This window comes from Hypanus sabinus, chromosome 13, assembly GCF_030144855.1.
Source record: "Hypanus sabinus isolate sHypSab1 chromosome 13, sHypSab1.hap1, whole genome shotgun sequence".
Lineage (NCBI taxonomy): Eukaryota > Metazoa > Chordata > Chondrichthyes > Myliobatiformes > Dasyatidae > Hypanus > Hypanus sabinus.
This window is the reverse complement of record NC_082718.1, coordinates 48,688,808-48,706,405: the sequence shown is the minus strand read 5'-3', so window position 1 is coordinate 48,706,405 and position 17,598 is coordinate 48,688,808. Positions and strand designations below refer to the sequence as shown.

At 41.7% G+C, this 17,598-nt stretch overlaps 1 protein-coding gene across 1 annotated transcript in view; it reads left to right on the top strand.

The window, feature by feature from the left end:
• Positions 1–17,598, top strand: part of vwf (von Willebrand factor) — a 122,017-nt gene that overhangs the window by 71,721 nt on the left and 32,698 nt on the right. Inside the window, exons 35-41 of the mRNA XM_059987573.1 lie at positions 107–327; positions 2,831–3,023; positions 7,807–8,154; positions 10,014–10,225; positions 11,899–12,001; positions 13,991–14,065; positions 16,293–16,397. Of these exons, the coding sequence (XP_059843556.1) occupies positions 107–327; positions 2,831–3,023; positions 7,807–8,154; positions 10,014–10,225; positions 11,899–12,001; positions 13,991–14,065; positions 16,293–16,397 (1,257 nt within the window). The remainder of the gene's footprint in view (positions 1–106; positions 328–2,830; positions 3,024–7,806; positions 8,155–10,013; positions 10,226–11,898; positions 12,002–13,990; positions 14,066–16,292; positions 16,398–17,598) is intronic.

Below are 17,598 nucleotides of genomic sequence, written 5' to 3'. Positions count from 1 at the left end.
AAAATGAGATAAGAGGATCTTAAAGTGAAGCATAAACAATTGTTCTCACAGTGCTAAAAATATTATGCAAAGCAAATTTGACTTTGTTTTCTTATTTTATTAACAGGTCTTTGCACAATAACGGCACAGACGGAGATTACTAGTTTTGATGGGCTCGAGTTCTCATTAACTGGAAGGTGCTCATATGTATTGCTACAAATTGAAGACCAAGATACAAAAATAATTCTGCATAAGGGTCCATGTCAGGTTGCTTCCAGAGGAAATTGCATCAAGGCAATTGAAATCAGGCAGTACAGCAGTTCAACTTTGCTGTATGAAAATATGACAGTAAGTCTGAACATGTTGACTTTGATTGAATTTCTGTTTTCAATAGATGAGGATGCCACTGTTAAATTTTTTTAACATACAACCGTTTTACAGATTGAATAATGTGATGTGGAACAGTATAAATGTTCCAGAATTTGTTGTCTGAGCAAAGCATTGTGCTGTTGACCTCAATGGAGGTTGTCCACAAAGAGTTAGTCATTCCTGAGGGAAGAACTTTCTTGCCAGCTGCTGGTCAGGCAGACCTTAAAATATTGGTTGTTGTCTATCGTATCCAACAATGACAGGCACAAAGAAACCTGCGTGGGAGAGTTTTTAAAGTGGTAAAGCCATTGCACTGTGGCAGTCTCACTCTCTCAACCTCAGAAGTTCGGGTTCAGTGGTAGAAGCAATCATCACAACTGGGGTCTTCCTTGGTTGCAGCGGATGGCCATAATTTCTTCTGTGCCCTGCCAATCGCTTCGCTCTTGTGAGGTGTTGAAGAACTGCCTTCCCGGCCACCAGATCTCACTGTTAATCTCATCCACCAAGTCCACCAGAGATAACTTTGTCCGCTAGGACAGGAATGCCCTTATCTCATTAGGATATGAAGCCTACTAGCTACCCGCATCTGGTTTATCCCACCTGTTAAAGCAGTGTACCAGGATGTGGCTGCTATCACACACGCAAAAGGCTACTTGGAGTTATGTGTCTGACAGGGCCCAAAGGTGAGTGAGCTGCCCAGGAATGGACATGATGAACCTGCTCACCAAGGTACTAGCCCTCCATGGACCTCAGCTGGAAATAGTAACCACAATTAGATTTTAAGATATTGAGCAGAGTTCTACATAAAAGTTTGAAAGTGCTCATTTGATTAAGGTAAAATCTCTGCTAATTATTGCCACGTTATATTTAGAAACATCATGTGAAATAGAGACATGCAGCATAGAAACAGACCTAGTGGTGCATTACATCCACATCAACCAGTCATTTACAACTATGCTACTTTAGTCCTGTTTTCTAGTCTCTATGATCTCTCCTTCCTCCTCAAAATACTGGCACTCACACTAGCAGCGATTTATCTATGGGCCAATTAGTCTACCAGCTTATGCAACTGCGGGGTGTGGAAAGAGATTGGAGTATCCAGAGGAAACACATACACAGTGGAGGTCAGGATGGAACCTGGGTCAGTGAAGTTGTCAAGCACTGCCACTCTACCAGCACTGCCACTGTGCATCATGATAGACCAATGAGATTTTTATTGCGGTATGTCATTTTGCTTAGGTCACCTGGACATCCATCTGAACAAGTGTATTTTGTGGATGGACTAGGCCATAAAACCATAAGAAATAGGAGCAGAATTAGTCTACCCAGCTCAACAATCTGCTCTGCTATTCTATCATGGCTGATTTATATTATTGTATAAGTCATGGCTGATTCATTATCTCCCTCAACCCAAATCTCCGGCCTTCTCCCTTCCGAATCAAGAACCTATCAATCTATGCTTTAAATATACCCAATGATTTGACCTCCACAGCCGTTCATGGCAGTGAATTTTATAGACTCTCCAAGCTCAGGCTAAAGACATTCCTCCTCATCTCAGCTCTAAGATGCCGTCCCTGCATTCTGAACATGTGTTACCTGCTCCCACACTCCCCCACTATAGGAAACACCCTCTTCATGTCCACTCTATCCGGGCCTTTCACTATGCAGTAGATTCAATGAGATCTTCCTTCATTCTTATAAACTCCGGTGAGTACAGGCCTGGAGCCATTGGTGCTCGTAAGTTAACCCTTTCCTTCCTGGAATCATTATAGTGAGCCTTCTCTGGACCATCTCCAATGTCTGCTCATCTATTCTGAGTTAAAGAGCCCAAATCTACTCACTATATTCCAAGTGCGATCTGACTAATCAATGCCTTTTAAAGCCTCAACATTCTATCCTTGCTTTTATATACTAGCCCTCTTGAAATGAATGTTAACAATGCATTTGCTTTCTGTACTACCAACACAACCTGCAAGTTCACCTTAAAGGAATCCTGCACTAGGACTCCCAAGTCCTTGGACATGACTGATTTTTGAATTTGTTCTTAATTTAGAAATTATCCACAGCTTTATTCCTTCTAAAGAAGTTTACAACCATACACTTCTCTACACCGTGTTCCACCTGGCAAAGTTTTGCCCGCTCACCTAATCTGTCCAAATCTTTCTGTAGACTCCCTGCTTCCTCGACATGACCAGCGGCTCCACCTATCTTCATATCATCCACAAACTTGGCCACAGAGCTATCAATTCTGTCATCCAGATCATTGACATATAGCTTGAAAAGGAGCCATCCTAATGCCAACCCCTTTAGAACACCTCTACTCATGGGCAGGATCGATGTATTTTTTTTCTTTTTTTCCAATTCGTAAGCTAATAATTACAAATTGAGTATCATGCTCTTTGATTGACATGGAAAGGCTTTTTAAATTGTATCTCTTAGATGTATCATGAATTTTAATTAATTCTCCATTCCTCTCCACTAGGTTACAATCAATGGAAAAACTGCCTATCCTCCATTAACTATTGGAAATATGGATATTACTGACCATGGGTCCAGTAATTTTGTAGCAAATATTCCTAATCTGGGATTAGTTCTCATCTTCAGTCCACTGAGCAATCTTTTTGGGCTTTGGGTTTCTCCTTCATTGTTCTTTGCTCGAGTATCTGGACTTTGTGGTGAGTACTATAATTTGTGGGATGGACAACTTTTGTTGAGATTTCAAATCAGAATCAGGGTAAATACCACTGGCATATGTTGTGAAATTTGATTTGCTGTTTCAGTTCATTGCAATACATAATAAAAAAAACTATCAAAAAAGTAATGTAAAAGGAGAGGAATAACATAGTAAGGTAATGCTCATGGGTTCATTGTCCATTCAGAAATCCAGTGGTGGAGGGTTAGAAGCTGTTCATGAAACTTCAAATGTGTGTCTTCAGGATCTTGTACTTCCTCCTTGATGGTAGCAATGGGAAGAGGGCATGTTGTGGGTGATGGGTATCCTTAATGATAGATGTCACTTTTTTTGAAGCATCACCTTTTGAAAGTGTCCTTGATGCTGGGGCAGCTACTGCCCATGATAGAGCTGGCTGAATTTATAACTTTCTGCAGTTTTTTCCCAAACTCCATACCAGATGGTGATGCAACCAGGAAGAATGCTCTCTGCGGCATATCTGTGGAAATTTGTGTCTTTGTGACAAAATCAACTCTCCTCAAATTCCAAATGAAATACAGTCACTGTTGTGCCTTCATCATAATTGCTTCAATATGTTGGACCCAGGATATGTTTTCAGAGATGCTGACTCTCAGGAATTTGCAGCTGCTCAACCTTACCGCTACTGATACCTTGACAAAGACTTCCCCTTCCCGAAGTCCACAATCAATTTTTTGGTCAGACCAATGTTAAGTGCAAGGTTGTTGTTGTTGTGGTGACACCACTCAACCAGCTGATCTATCTCACTCCTGTATGCCTCATTAATACCCACTGAAATTCTAATAACAATAGTTATGTTTTTGGCAAATTTATAGATGTCACAAGGGGACATGAGGCTGGACCCAAGTGCAGGACGCAGGCACTGAAATACCAGGGCAGGACAGGAACAACTAAAGGATAGAACAAGATGGGGAGACCATGGGAAGCAAAGGTGATCCTGGGGTTCAGAGATAGTTTAGGCAAGGCAGGATCCTGGAGTTCATGGAAAGGCAGCATCTTGGCTAGGCTAGAGGATGGTTCCATGGGACAAGAAATGCTGGGAGGATAGTCCCTTGGGCAGGCCACATAACTCCTGGGCAGGGCCCAGCCTCCCAGGCAGGAAGACAAGGGCCTGGGCAGGTCACAGGGCACCTGAGCAGGATGCAGGGCACCAGCCATCAGAAGCAAGGGGTAGCAAAGGGTCAGAGTCCTCCACTGGACAACAACAGTCCAGCCAGGCTTACCCAACAGAGGTAAGAGATCAGAAAGGAGCTCAGTCCAGGGTGACTACAAGAACAGACTTACAGAACTAGTTGATTAACAGTGGGTACTCTAAGCCAGGACAAACATGACACACAGCTCAGAACAGGACAACCAGGTCAAAATAGGATAGAAAGGCAAAAACAGAACAACCCCCCAACTAGACTCAGTCCCAGAGCCCCTTATATACACCTGCTAGCCGATAGCCATCAGGTGCGCCTCCTTAAGCCAAGATGATCCTATTCGGGCTTAAGGGTGAAAAGAGGGATGGCTACAAGACCCAGAGTCCGGAACCTGCGGACCGGATCAAGACCCGGAACACGGGCTCCAGACCGGACCATAACAATAGCTGCTGTTTGACCTGTGACTAAGCACACAATCACGGGTGTACAGAGAATAGAGCAGTGGGCTAAGCATGCATTCTTGAGGTGCACCCTTGTTGAATGTCCATGAGGAGAAGACGTCATTTCTGATCTGCTCTAACTGTGGTCTCATGGTCAGGAAGTCAAGGATTCAGGAGCATAGAGAGGTCCAGAGGCTCAGGTTTTGGAGCTTGTTGATTAGAACTGAGGATATGCTGATGTTGAATGCTAAGCTGTAATCAATAAACAGCAGCCTGACATAGGTATTGCTATTGTCCAGGTGATCCAAGGCTGAGTGGAGACCAGTGAGATTGCATCTCTGTAGACCTATTGGCAAATCGCAGCAAGCCTAGGTCCTTGCTCAGGCAGGAGTTGATTCTAGCCATGACCAACCTCTCAAAGGACTTGATGTGAGTGCCACTGGGTGCTGTCACTGAGGCAGCTCACCCTGTTTTTCTTGAGAACTGGTATGATTATCACCTTTTTGAAGCAGGTGGATTGTTGCAGTTATTGTTAACCAATGATCAGAATTTTACACAAAAACCATTGCAGAGAGCTCCAAGGTTTTAAAACGTCTGCTCAGTGCATGGGTTTTCTGGTTGGCATGTGATGTCAAGCTATTCAGGTGTGTTAGACATATCTGTTGTAAGCACTTATGAGATCAATTAGGAGTGGTTAAGAGTCCTCCAAGGAGAGAAGGCCTGGGTTTAACGTTGACTCCATGTCATGTAATCAATTTCATTCCATTGCATAGGTGAACTCATTGTATGAAATATCATTATAAATTTGATTAACTTATTTTTGATATGAAAATACATAGGACTTATTTATATTATGCGTGGGACTTCATTGTAAGCAGGTGTCTTTCAACATTTGCTGCTATATTATCTTGCAATCAGGATAATACGACAATGTTTAGCTTGTTTGCTCCTGGTATGAACCTGAATCTATCTGTATTATAGTAAAAGCTTCTGCTTGAAGATCATGACAACACATAATGAATAGTTTATTCTTCATTTTCTGGTCTGTGCGTGTTGTGAAAAGTGGCTCTTGATGCAAAAAGTAGTCTTGGGTTTCTAGCATAAGTGGGTTGAATGATTCCAGCTAGACTGAACATTCTGTATGATGCATGTACCATGCAAGAGTCACTGAAAGAAATGAATGTGGATAGTTTGTAACGTAAAATGGGAAATGGAAGGAATTTTCTTTTAGGCCTGCTTTTTTTCTTACTGGAGAAATCATCAGTAATGATAAGGACCTTGAGGGGTTTGATAACCTGTATTTTTATATATGCTTTACATATTTTAATAGTAGTTAATTAATAGAAGTCAATCATTAAAGACCCCCACCACCCAGGACAAGCCCTCTTCTCATTGCTGCCATTAGGAAGGAGGTACAGAGGTCTGAAGGCACACACTTAGTGATTCAGGAACAGCTTCTTCCCCCCCCCTTGGCCATCTGATTTCTGAATGGTCATTGAACCCATAATTTTTATTTCCTGTTTTTTTGCACTAATTATTTAACTACTGTAATTCACATTTTTTTCCTCTGTTATCATGTATTGTATTGTACTGCTGCCGCAAATTTAACAAGTTTCACAACATATGCCAGTGACATTAAACCTGATTTTGACTCCACCCCTCTATGAGTCTCTCATAGATCTCATGTTTGTACCTCTCTATAATCACGTGTCCGTGCATCCCAGATCTCCACTGTTGCCATTCTGTTACCCATTTATGGAATTGAGTATGAGATGAGCCAGTAGTCCTAAGGGGAAGAAACCTCGTGTGAACCGAATGCTGTTTCCAACGGAACAAGTCATGGAACAAAAGCTCAGCAGCTGCAAAGACAGCAAGAGTCCACCTAATGGAGATTAAACAGTTCCGAAGTGCTATTTTTGAGTTGTGCCAAATGTATTGAATTTAATTAAGTGCTTTATTTTATTTCCTTAACTGGGATAGCAAGTAGATTGGAAAATACCACCTGTGATTTTCATTTCTCTGTGGCTTGTAGCAACGCTTCTATTGGAACTGTGCCCCTAAAGGACTCTGCTTCTTCATCTCTTCCCTTTTTAAGATGTTTTCTAATGCTCTTTGAGCAGTCTGTTGGCCACTCCATGATACTGCAAAGCGTGGTAGTACAATAGTTAGCACAACATTTTACAGCACTAGCTGTAAGGTTGGGGTTCAATTCTTACCACTGTCTGTAAGGAGTTTGTACGTTCTCCCCGTAACTGTGTGGGTTTCCTCTGAGTGCCCCGATTTCCTTTGACATTCCAAGAGCATTTGGTTAGGGTGAGTGATTTGTGGGCATTCTTCGTTGGCGCCTGTGAGCTGCCCAGCACAATCCTTGTTGATCTGATTTGATGCAAATGATGCATTTCCCTGCAGATCTCAATGTACCTGTGACAAGTGAAGCTTAGGTTAACTTAACCTTCCGTATAGGAAATAAAAACAGAAGGGTAAGCAGCATGTCTTGAGAGAGAAAGCAAGACAAATTAGACCTACACCAGGTGATAAGAACGGTTAATTAATTACTTTATCTATTGAGCTACAGCATGTAATAGGTTCTTCTGGCACTTTGAGCCATGCCACCCAGCAACCCCTGATTTACTCCTAGCCTAATCATGAGCAATTAACCTAGCAACCTTATGTCTTTGAAATGTAGTAGGAAACCGGAGCATCCGGAGGAAACACACACTCCTTACAGGCAGCAGCAGGATTTGAACCTGGGTCACTGGAACTGTAAAGCATTGCGCTAACCACTACGCCACTGTGACACCCTAGTGGGCAGGAAATAGCAAGAATAGTTCAGTACTTGAGTGAGGGACAACAGAGAGAAAAGACAAAGATAGTTCTGTGTTTGGGTGGATGACAACAGAGAGTAAATGACAAACTGAAGAAGCCACCTGAAGAAGAATGATAAAAGTATTTAGTGAACAACAAAATAATAAAATCATCCATATATTTCATGGTGATTTGCTTGAGTTACTCATTTTATTTTGGGGGTGATCCCTGACTTATACACATCTTATTCTGTACCTTGGTATATAGTACGTTCAGGGTCTCTTGTAGTTATAAGTTCTTGCCAGAGAACATGTTAACATCAACCACCCACCCCATTACCTGTTTTTTTCTTTATTTTCAGGAACATGTGACAACAATCAGTTAAATGACTTTGAACTTCGAGATGGATCTATTGCTGAAAGTGAACTCTCATTTGTAAATGAGTGGATTCTGGAGGAACCATCATTGCAGCATTGTACTGAAGAAGTGCCGATGGTCCATGAATGTGTGTCGACAGGAGATCAGTGTAACATTCTCCTCTCCTCGGTATTTGAGCAATGCCGCAATGCTGTTGACCCACAGCCATACCTCAGACTCTGCCAGGAAAAGGCTTGTGATGGCGGTGAAGTGTGCAGCTCCATTTCTGCATATAGCTTCAGGTGCAGACTTCAGGGCATCTGTGTCAGATGGAGGTCAGAGAGTTTTTGCCGTGAGTAATCACTTTGTGCATTTAGTCCCTCTTTCTCAGCGCCCTCACAGGAGATCTGACAGCACAGCGCCATAGAGAGAAACAGGCCTCTCGGCCCTCCGTGTGGGTGGAATGACAGTGTAGCGGTAGTGCAATTCATTACAGTTGCCAACTGATGGGGGTTCGATTCCTGCCTCTGGCTGTAACGAGTTATTTCCCACGGCTGCACGGGTTTCCTCTGAGTGCTCTGGTTTCCACCTACATTACAAAGACATATGGTTGGGGTTAGTGAGTTGTGACCATGCCATATTGGCGGTAGAATGTGGCAACACTTGAAAGCTGCCCAGCAAATCTTCGCTGATTTAACGACACAAAATGGCCTAATTCACTCTACGTCTCAATGTACATGTTGCAAATAAAGTTAATTTTTAAACTTTAAAGTTAACATCAGCTATCAACGACCCAATTTTACCCCAAAATAATCTCATGTTTTATATTTCCAGATCCTCATCAGCCACTACCACTACCAGTGGTAGATTCACATTCTACCACTACCTACACATTAGGAACAATATACCAGTAGGCGGCAATGATACGAAGCAAGGGGTTTCCACATATAAAAAAAGTACATGGAGTCAACATTATCTGTAAACTTGATTAAAGACAAACAAATTCCAAAGGTGGGAGAATCCAGTGGAAACATTTACTACAGTGACCACCTGGGAGTGAAATCAGAAAGTATATTAGCAAGTAAAGAGAAAATTAAATTTGGAATCCTTTCTGCAAAAGATGGTGGATGATAAAATAATTGGAGCATTCAAGAAGGGGATTGACCAATCTTTGTTTTTTAAGAGTGTCAGAGAATATAGAGAAGATGATAAATAAAGATTAGTTATTGTCTCATTGCTTGGAGAAGTGAGCCTGAGGAACTGAAAGTTTCTATCTTCTCCTTTTGCTCGCATGGATGCATCTTCACTTTTATTTATTTAGTTATACCCTTTGAATCTTTCTCACTTGCCCTTTAATTCTTCCTTTTTAAGATGAAGTGCATGAGCTGAGGGGAGACCTACTAAAATTTTATAAAATTATGAGTGGCATATAAAGAGAGAATAGCAGCTCCCTTTTACCCAGGCCAAAACGTCCAATACCATTGGTTAACCCAAGAAGTGACAAAGTGCTACATCAGTAATTCCTCCCTTGGTGTAGTCATGTACACACAACGTTGTCCTGCTCTTTATATTGTAATTCACTGAGATTAGGCATCAACATTGGACTGAACAATACATGGTCTGCATTTTTAGGGCAACTTTCTGTGAAGACCTTGAGCTACTGACTAATGTCTGTGTTCAGCTACGCAGAGTTGCAAGTTTGAGCTCCTTTATCATTACTGGTGTTAAATCGGCATCTTGTTTTGTTTGGCATATTTATCACAATATAAAAGGGAGGCCATTCAAACTATCAGATCCCTGCCAACTCCCAGCAGTGAAATTCCATCAGTCCCATTCTCTCTCTCTCTCTCTCTCTCACTCTCTCTCACTCTCTCACTCTCTCTCTCTCTCCATCCCTTCCCAGAACATGCAAAGTAGGCTGCACCCAAGGTCAGGATTGAATCCAGCTCTATAGAACAGTGGAGCAGATACAGAATTAGCAGTGTTTCTAATGACTGTGCCACCACACCACACTGTGAAAATCCTGCTCTCTAGATACATTAGATGCATATACTCTAGTGTGTCACTGACATGATTTTACCATATATGCACATCTACACTAGCAACCAAATTAGAACTGATTTGGCAACTAAATTGATATCCAATTGATGCAACTTATAGTACATTTTGATTTTATCCATCACCATCTTTCTTTTCCCCTCTTCTTTTTAGCCATCTATTGCCCCGACTCCTTTGTGTATGAACCTTGCGGGGTAGACTGCATCCAGCACTGCGAAAAGATTGCAAACCCCAACGCTACACATTGCCTGGGCTCTCCAAATGAAGGCTGCTTCTGTCCAAGGAGCAAACTGCTATTGGAAGGGAAATGTGTCACTGACAACGTCTGCACTCAGTGCTTGGATGAGCAGCAAGTTCATCATCAGGTACAAGTGTGACCACAGGAAGTAAAATTAAGATGCTCGTGTTTTTGTGGAAGCAAATAAAACTAATGCAGTCTTTGGAAACCTCAGATCAGAGGTATTGAATATGGCACTTCTCAACACTATTCATAATGTGGCAATTTTAACCTGAAGTTACCCAAGGTTAACTTGATGGATTTGTGCAACCCGGAGGAGATTCATGAACAGATTCACCTTCAACCTAGCTCATGCTTTGGGTTTTGCCTCTGATAGCATTCCCATGGTTGCATGAGTATTTCCCTGCACGCACATCTTGAAGCTCTACCTGGGTGGTGACTTCATGAAACACAGTAATCCACAATGGGCCATTAGGCCGCAAGTTAGTGGAAACCTGCGTCCTGCCATAGACTTCCCTGATATCCTTCTGACGTCTGCCTTTAGCATGCTATTGTGTACTCCTGCACAACACTGCACAGGCGCGGAGGCTCGGACTGTGCTGAAGTCCATGGTTTGAGTGACCAGCTGTAAACTTGGCAAGTGCAGTGTAGTGTGGGGCAGTGTGAGATCATGCACTATTGTAAAAGGAGACAAAAGGCAGATTATTATCTAAATGGAAACAGAATGCAAATAGATAAAGTTCAAAGGTACCTAGGCATTCTGGAGAATGAATCACACAAAACTAACGGGCAGATCTGTCAAGTGGTTAAGAAGGCAAGTGGCATGTTGGCAATTATTGAAAAAGGGTTGAAATTTAACACAATGGAAATTTTATTAGCGATGTATTGGGGGAGTTGGTTATGGCCCAAAACATCAATTGTTTATTCATTTCAGTAGATGCTGCCTGATATGTTGAGTTTCTCCAGCATTTTGTGTGTGTTGCTTTGGGTGTCCAGTGTCTACAGAATTTTTCATGTTTATGTTCTGGACCCCTGTGCACAGTTTTGATCCCCTTACCTAAAAAAGGATATGATAGCATTAGGGGCAGTCGAATGGAGATTCATCAGGATAAGTCTTCAGATGATGAGTCAAGACAGGATAGTTTGGGTCTGTGTTCCTTTGAGTTTAGAAGAATGACCTTAATCAAATATATAACAGATTGACAGAATAGAGGCAGGATCAAAACATCATCTTCTGCCTTAGTAATCTCCAACCTCATGGCATGAACATCAATTTCTCTAAATTCTGGTTCCTCCTGTTCTGTCCATCTTCTTTATTTTCCCTCATTTTGTGCCCCTCTCACTTCTTCTCTTCCACTATCATGCATACATGAGATGCCCTTCACCTCCCTCTGGTTGCCCCACCTCCTTCTCTTTATTCCAGTGCTCTCTCCTATCAGTTTCCTCCTTCTTCAGACCTTTGCCTCTTACACCTGTCTCTGCCCAGCTTCTCAAACCATTGCACCACACACCCATCTGATCTCAGCTATCATCTGCCAGCTTGTCTCTCTTCCCCCACCACCTTTTTATTCTGGCTTCTGCCCTCTTCTTTTGCAGTTCCTCAGCCCAAAATGTAGACTGCTCTCTTCCCCCTGTGGATGTTTCCTGGCCTGTTGAGTTCCATCAGCATTTTGTGTGTGTTGTGAAGAATACCTTGTTTTGACATTTTTATGACAGGAAAAACAATAGCTTGAGCAAAAATGTCATTACACGGACCAATGGAAAACCTTTAACATATCTCTAATGTGCTTTATTTTGTAGTATTTGGATACATGGATACCACAACATGATCCGTGCCAGCTGTGCATGTGCTTAGAAAACAGACAGATCAACTGCACGAGCCGACCCTGCCCATCTATCACAGGTGAAAAACAGCTGTCAGCTGCATTAGAAATCTCTGGGCATTTGAGTGAATGAATTAGTTGTTTTGCATTATCTTCTTTGCTAGGGGAGCATTCGTTCATTCATTATGTGCCGTGTTGTATGACGTGGGTAATCATGGTCTTTCCATTGTTACGTACCCCATAACTGGGTCACTTACCAGCAAAGATAGAGAGGTCCATTGAAGTCTGATGGTACTATTTTAACAGTATTTATTGGTAAAAGTACACAAAAATAATATCAATGCAAACATACAGATACTATACGTCATCAATACTAGATCAAAAGGTGCGGGTATAATAATAATCAATAAGAAATAAGCTCTATCGTTGTTGAGGGGATAATGTATTGTCCTATGGAAATATCAAAGTCACTTCATTCATTTGGGCTGCAGCCTTTGATTGGAGTCAAGAGACAGATTTTTAAAACTTGCCAGCTTTTCCTTTTTATGATGTCGATCCTTCGAGAGTTCCGTTTTTGTAGTCGGTCCTTTAGCTAAGCCGTTCCGTGGAAGCCCGCCAAATCCTAGGCAAAGGAAAAGGACGCACGCGAGTCCCACCGGCTGTCACTAGTAAATGCTGTCACGGGATTTCTAGCGTTTTTCCTGGTGCGTCTAAAGGGGTTGTTCCCCAGACCCCCTTTTATCCTCACTCACGGGGTCTCAGATGTCAATCAGGCTGGGATGATGCAATCCCTCAACCAGCCCACTCTGTTCATTCCCCGAGGGCTTCAATGAATAGTACAGTACTCAATACACAATTCTGTCTCCAAGAGACAATGGCCATTATCCGTAGCTTTGTCTTTCGGAGTCAAGGACACATTCCAAACCTTGAGGATTCTGGGTGTCTCTTTCTCATTTCCTGGGTCCCAGACCTGAATTAATAGCGATCTTGCGATGCTCAGGAAGGAGGGGGCTGCTTTGTACCCTTCGGCCCCTCAGAGTTGTGGCACATTCGTAACACCATGACCATGATTACTCTTGGCAAGTATTTTTTCAGAAGTGGTTTGCCATTGCCTTCTTCTGGGCAGTGTCTTTACAACACTGGTAACCCCGGCCATTATCTATACTCTGCCTGACATCAGTGGTCAGTTGTGATATGTACCAGCTGCTCATATGACCGTGTGTGGAGGGAAAGAGCACCTTACACTTCCTTCGGTAGAGATGTATCTCCACCCCGTCCCTGCGAGGGAACATAGCTCTACTTAAAATATGCAGCTTTTTCAGGGTTGCAGTTTCTCAATAAAATGAGTATTATTGGAACAGTGATTTCCAATTATTTTCTAACTTACTTGGAAAGTCATTAATACCATTAACATGGAGGTATATTTTAACAAGTTTGTTAAAATGACTGCTGGATCAGTGAGTAATCTGAACATCTAATCTTCACGTTGCTGTATATTTTAACACCTGAAATCCTCTTTTAAAGTTTGAACACTGAAACTCCACACCATCAGCAGCCTCACCTTGTCAGCATGAACGCTTACTCTAATATTCCAAACTCATCCTTGTATGAGTTAACAGAACTATAAATTATGACGGTATAATGCATGTAACTGATTCTTCAAAAAAATTCACCTCTCCCGCATCTGTCCCCAGGATATGGCTTCCCATTCCAGGACATCAAAGATGTTCTCCTTCAAAGAACTGGGGTTCCCTTCCTCCACAACTGATGCTGCCTTCACCTGCAACTCCTCCATTTCCTGAACATCCAATCTCATCCCACTATCCTGGTGCATTAACAGTGTTAGGGTTCTCCTCCCCACTTTTTTATTCTGGAGTCTTCCCCCTTTCTTACCAGTCCTGAAGAAGATTCTCAGTCCAAAGTGTCAACTGCTTATTCATTTCTATTGATGCTGCCTGACCTTCTGAGTTCCTCCAGCATAATGCGTGTGTTACTTTTTCAAAATTTATGCATAATTTCCAAAACAAAAAGGCTTGGTCTAATATATTTTTTTCTCTTCCCCTCTCTAGTACCCACGTGCGGCCCCTGTGAAAGTCCAGTGTTAAGACGGGTCACGGATGAATGTTGTCCACAGTATGAATGCAGTACGTATAAATATTCCTGGCACTTGACTGTAATATTCAGAATGCATTCATGCTTTATGATTTCTGCAAAAAATAGAGCACTTTGGTTTCTATTTGTGTAAGAAATTGGTGCAAAAATTTCTTTTATATATGTTTTTACTTCGTTTACCACTAAGTGAAAGGATTTTTCCCCTCATTGAGTTAAATACAAAAATACTTCACTTAAATGGATGCTATTTTCTGGATTATTTAACAAGTTGTACTGCTGGCATGATGTTGTGATGTTGAACAATGAATGCTTAGAGTATGAAGGGAAGTACAATTTACTCTCACAACCTGGCGTGTATATTTTGTTAAAAATACTTTGTGTGGTGTGTTTGTACTTTGAAGTTCCTCATTTCAAATGAAAATTGTTACATTTATTGCCTATGTCTAGGTTCTTTATCTGTACACTATGTAGCCATCTGACATTACGACCACTTCCAGTTCTACCCACATGCATATTTCTAAGTTTTACGCTCCCATTATATAGTCCTGAACACCATTAATTCTAAATCATTATCGCTTCCATCAAGTTGCTCCTTAAAACCTACAGCTTTGATGAACGTCACTAGTCCTAATATATCAATTTTGTTTAAAGTTTTTCCAAAACATCTTGCTACAGCTTGGAATGATAATCGCTCTATATCAATGCAAAAATGTTGTTGTGTAAAGGAAGTTTACGTGAAGATTTGTAGTTAAATCTTAGATGTGACATCGTTATAGTTTATTCATTTATAAAAGATATGAATTGAAACAGCAGTTTCATTCAAGCACCAGACTATTACAGGATGTAACAGTAACTGCACCCTCTCACCGGCCCCTTATTGCCATGATAACGTGTGTGAGTTGTTCCATTTCCATTTTACCCTCAGAATTCAAAAGAAATCACCCTCATTGTGTTATGGTTTACGGGAATTTAGGCAGGCACATCCTTACAAAGTAGTTCATTCAATAACAGGAATGAAGTGATTTTTTTAAGCACAAAAGCAGAATAAGATAACCTGAAATAAAACAGAAACTGACAGGAAATGGTTATTGGCTTAGGCAACTGTTGCACAAGCACAAGAAAATCTGCAGATACTTAAAATCCAAAGCAACACATACAAAATGCTGGAAGAACTCAGCAGACCAGGCCGCATCCATGGAAGAGATTAATTAAATAGTTGACATTTCAGGCTGAGACCCTTCATCAGGTCTGGAAAGGGTGGGAGGAAGTCAGAGGTAGAGGGTGGGGCGAGGGGAGGAAGAAGTACAAGATGGTAGGTGATAGGTGAAATTAGGAGGGGGGAGACAGTGAAGTAAAGAGTTGGGAGTTAATTGGTGAAAATGATAAAGGGCTGGAGAAGAGGGAATCTGATAAGACAGGACCGAAGACCATGGAACAGAGGAAAGCGGAAGAAGCACCGGAAGAAGGTGATGCACAGGTAAGGGAATAAGGTGTAAGAGAGAAAAAGGAATGAGAAAGGTGAAGTGGGGGGCAATTACCGGAAGTTCAAGTAACTGATGTCCATGCCATCAGGTTGGAGACAGAATATCAGGTGTCCATCTTCCACCCTGAGTGTGGCCACTTTGCAGCAGCAGACAAGGCTATGGACTGACATGTCGGAATGGGAATGGGACATAGGATTGAAATGAGTGGCTACCAGGAGATCCCACTTTTTCTGGCGGTAGAGCATAGTGAGAGAAACAGTGATAGTATTTCAGGTTGATGGCCTTACTTCAAATGGAAGACACTAAGATTTACAGGTTTAAACAAGTACAGAGCAAAAGGAAAGGGGATTTCAAGCTATGCTTTTGGATACTAAAGTATCGTATTTGAATTTGGAGACACAAGAGATTGTAGATGCTGGAATCTGGAGCAACTAACAATCTACTGGAGGAAAATCGTGGGTGAAACAGCTTCTGTGTAATTTCAGTTTGAATTTTGCTGCCTTCCAAAGGAACATAGAATGTTCTGATGAGGGTCTTGGCCTAAACATTGACTCTTTATTCCTCTGTCTGACCTGCTGAGTTCCTCCAGCATAGAAGGAAATCTTTAGTTACATGTTGGTACATGTCAGTGTCATGTGAAATAAATTTAAAAGCAACATATTTTGCTGATGAATGATAATGCTTTTAGTTTGATGCTTCGAGCTTTGTGCATGCTTACTTAAAGTTTAGCGGAATGTCACCTTACTCTAATAATCAATACTCTTCATTTCTGTAGTTTGTGATTTTCAATCCTGCGATTTACAACCTATCCCAGACTGTGAGGATGGAAGCTCACTTTCGCTAAAAAATCCGGGCGAATGCAGGGCAATTTACGAATGTGGTGAGTTATTGTGGAAGTTTGTAACTCGCTAGTAAACTGATCTTTCATTCTTAGTGACAGTGGGGTTGATGCACTTGGCATCACATGGAGTCACAGCATAAACAGCTTTGGTGTTGCTTTCTGTTTGATTGCATCAGAAGAGTGAGGCATAGGAAAGAAATGTTTACTTCTGTTTTTCTGCTCATTTTTGACATGCAGTGGCCTGAAAATTAGCAGTTTGCAAGTCAGTGTGATGTATCGTATTTGCCATTTATGTTTAACCACGGAGCCAAAAGCCATAAGTCATAGGAGCAGAAGTAGGCCATTCAGCCCATTGAGTCTGCTTCGCCATTCCATCATGGTCAATTTATTTGCCCTCTCAAACCCCATTCTCCTGCCTTCTCCCCATAACCTATGACATCCTTTATAATTAATGACTTGGCCTCCACAGCTGTCTGACAATGAATTCCACAGGTTCACCACACTTTCACTAAAGAAATCCCTCCTCATATTTGTTCTAAAGAGATGTCTTTGTATCATGAGGCCATGCCCATGGTCCTAGACTCCTCCAATATAGGAAACATCCTCCCCATGTCCACTCTATGTAGGCCTTCCAATATTCCATAGGTTTCTTTTCTATATGTGACATGTATTTGAACACAAGTAGATAATTCAGAGGTATCTGCTGTATTTCAGAGAAATGACTATAGTTTCCACTTATTGAATACATGCTCCTAAGCAAAGAAAACATTGTGGGAGTATTTCACACCCTTTTACACTTCTCACTGTTATCAGCGAAGGCAGCACATATTGCTGTTAACAGGGCAGGGTAGATAGTCGGCTGGCCTTGCAAGTATTTGTGAACTTCACATCCATATTTTCTCATGGCGAACTACTGCTCCACCTGGGTGGCTGAAAATTACAGAAAGTTATTTGCCGAAGGGTAAAGCAGGCACTAATTGATTGCTGTGCTAATAAGCCTAACAGTTTGGAGGTGTATTTTTAGCACTCAATTTTGATCCTATTTGTGGATTGCCATCTTTTGAACTTGCCCAAAGGTTCTAAATCAGAAAATTGTGGCTCTTGGCTGGTTATAGAGACATACGGCATTGAAAAAGGCCCTTCATCCCAATGCACCCATGCTGACTGTGTTGCTCAGTGAACCAGCTTTATCCGCCTGCATTTAACTCATAGCCCTGGTTAGATGGAACATGGTTGGAAC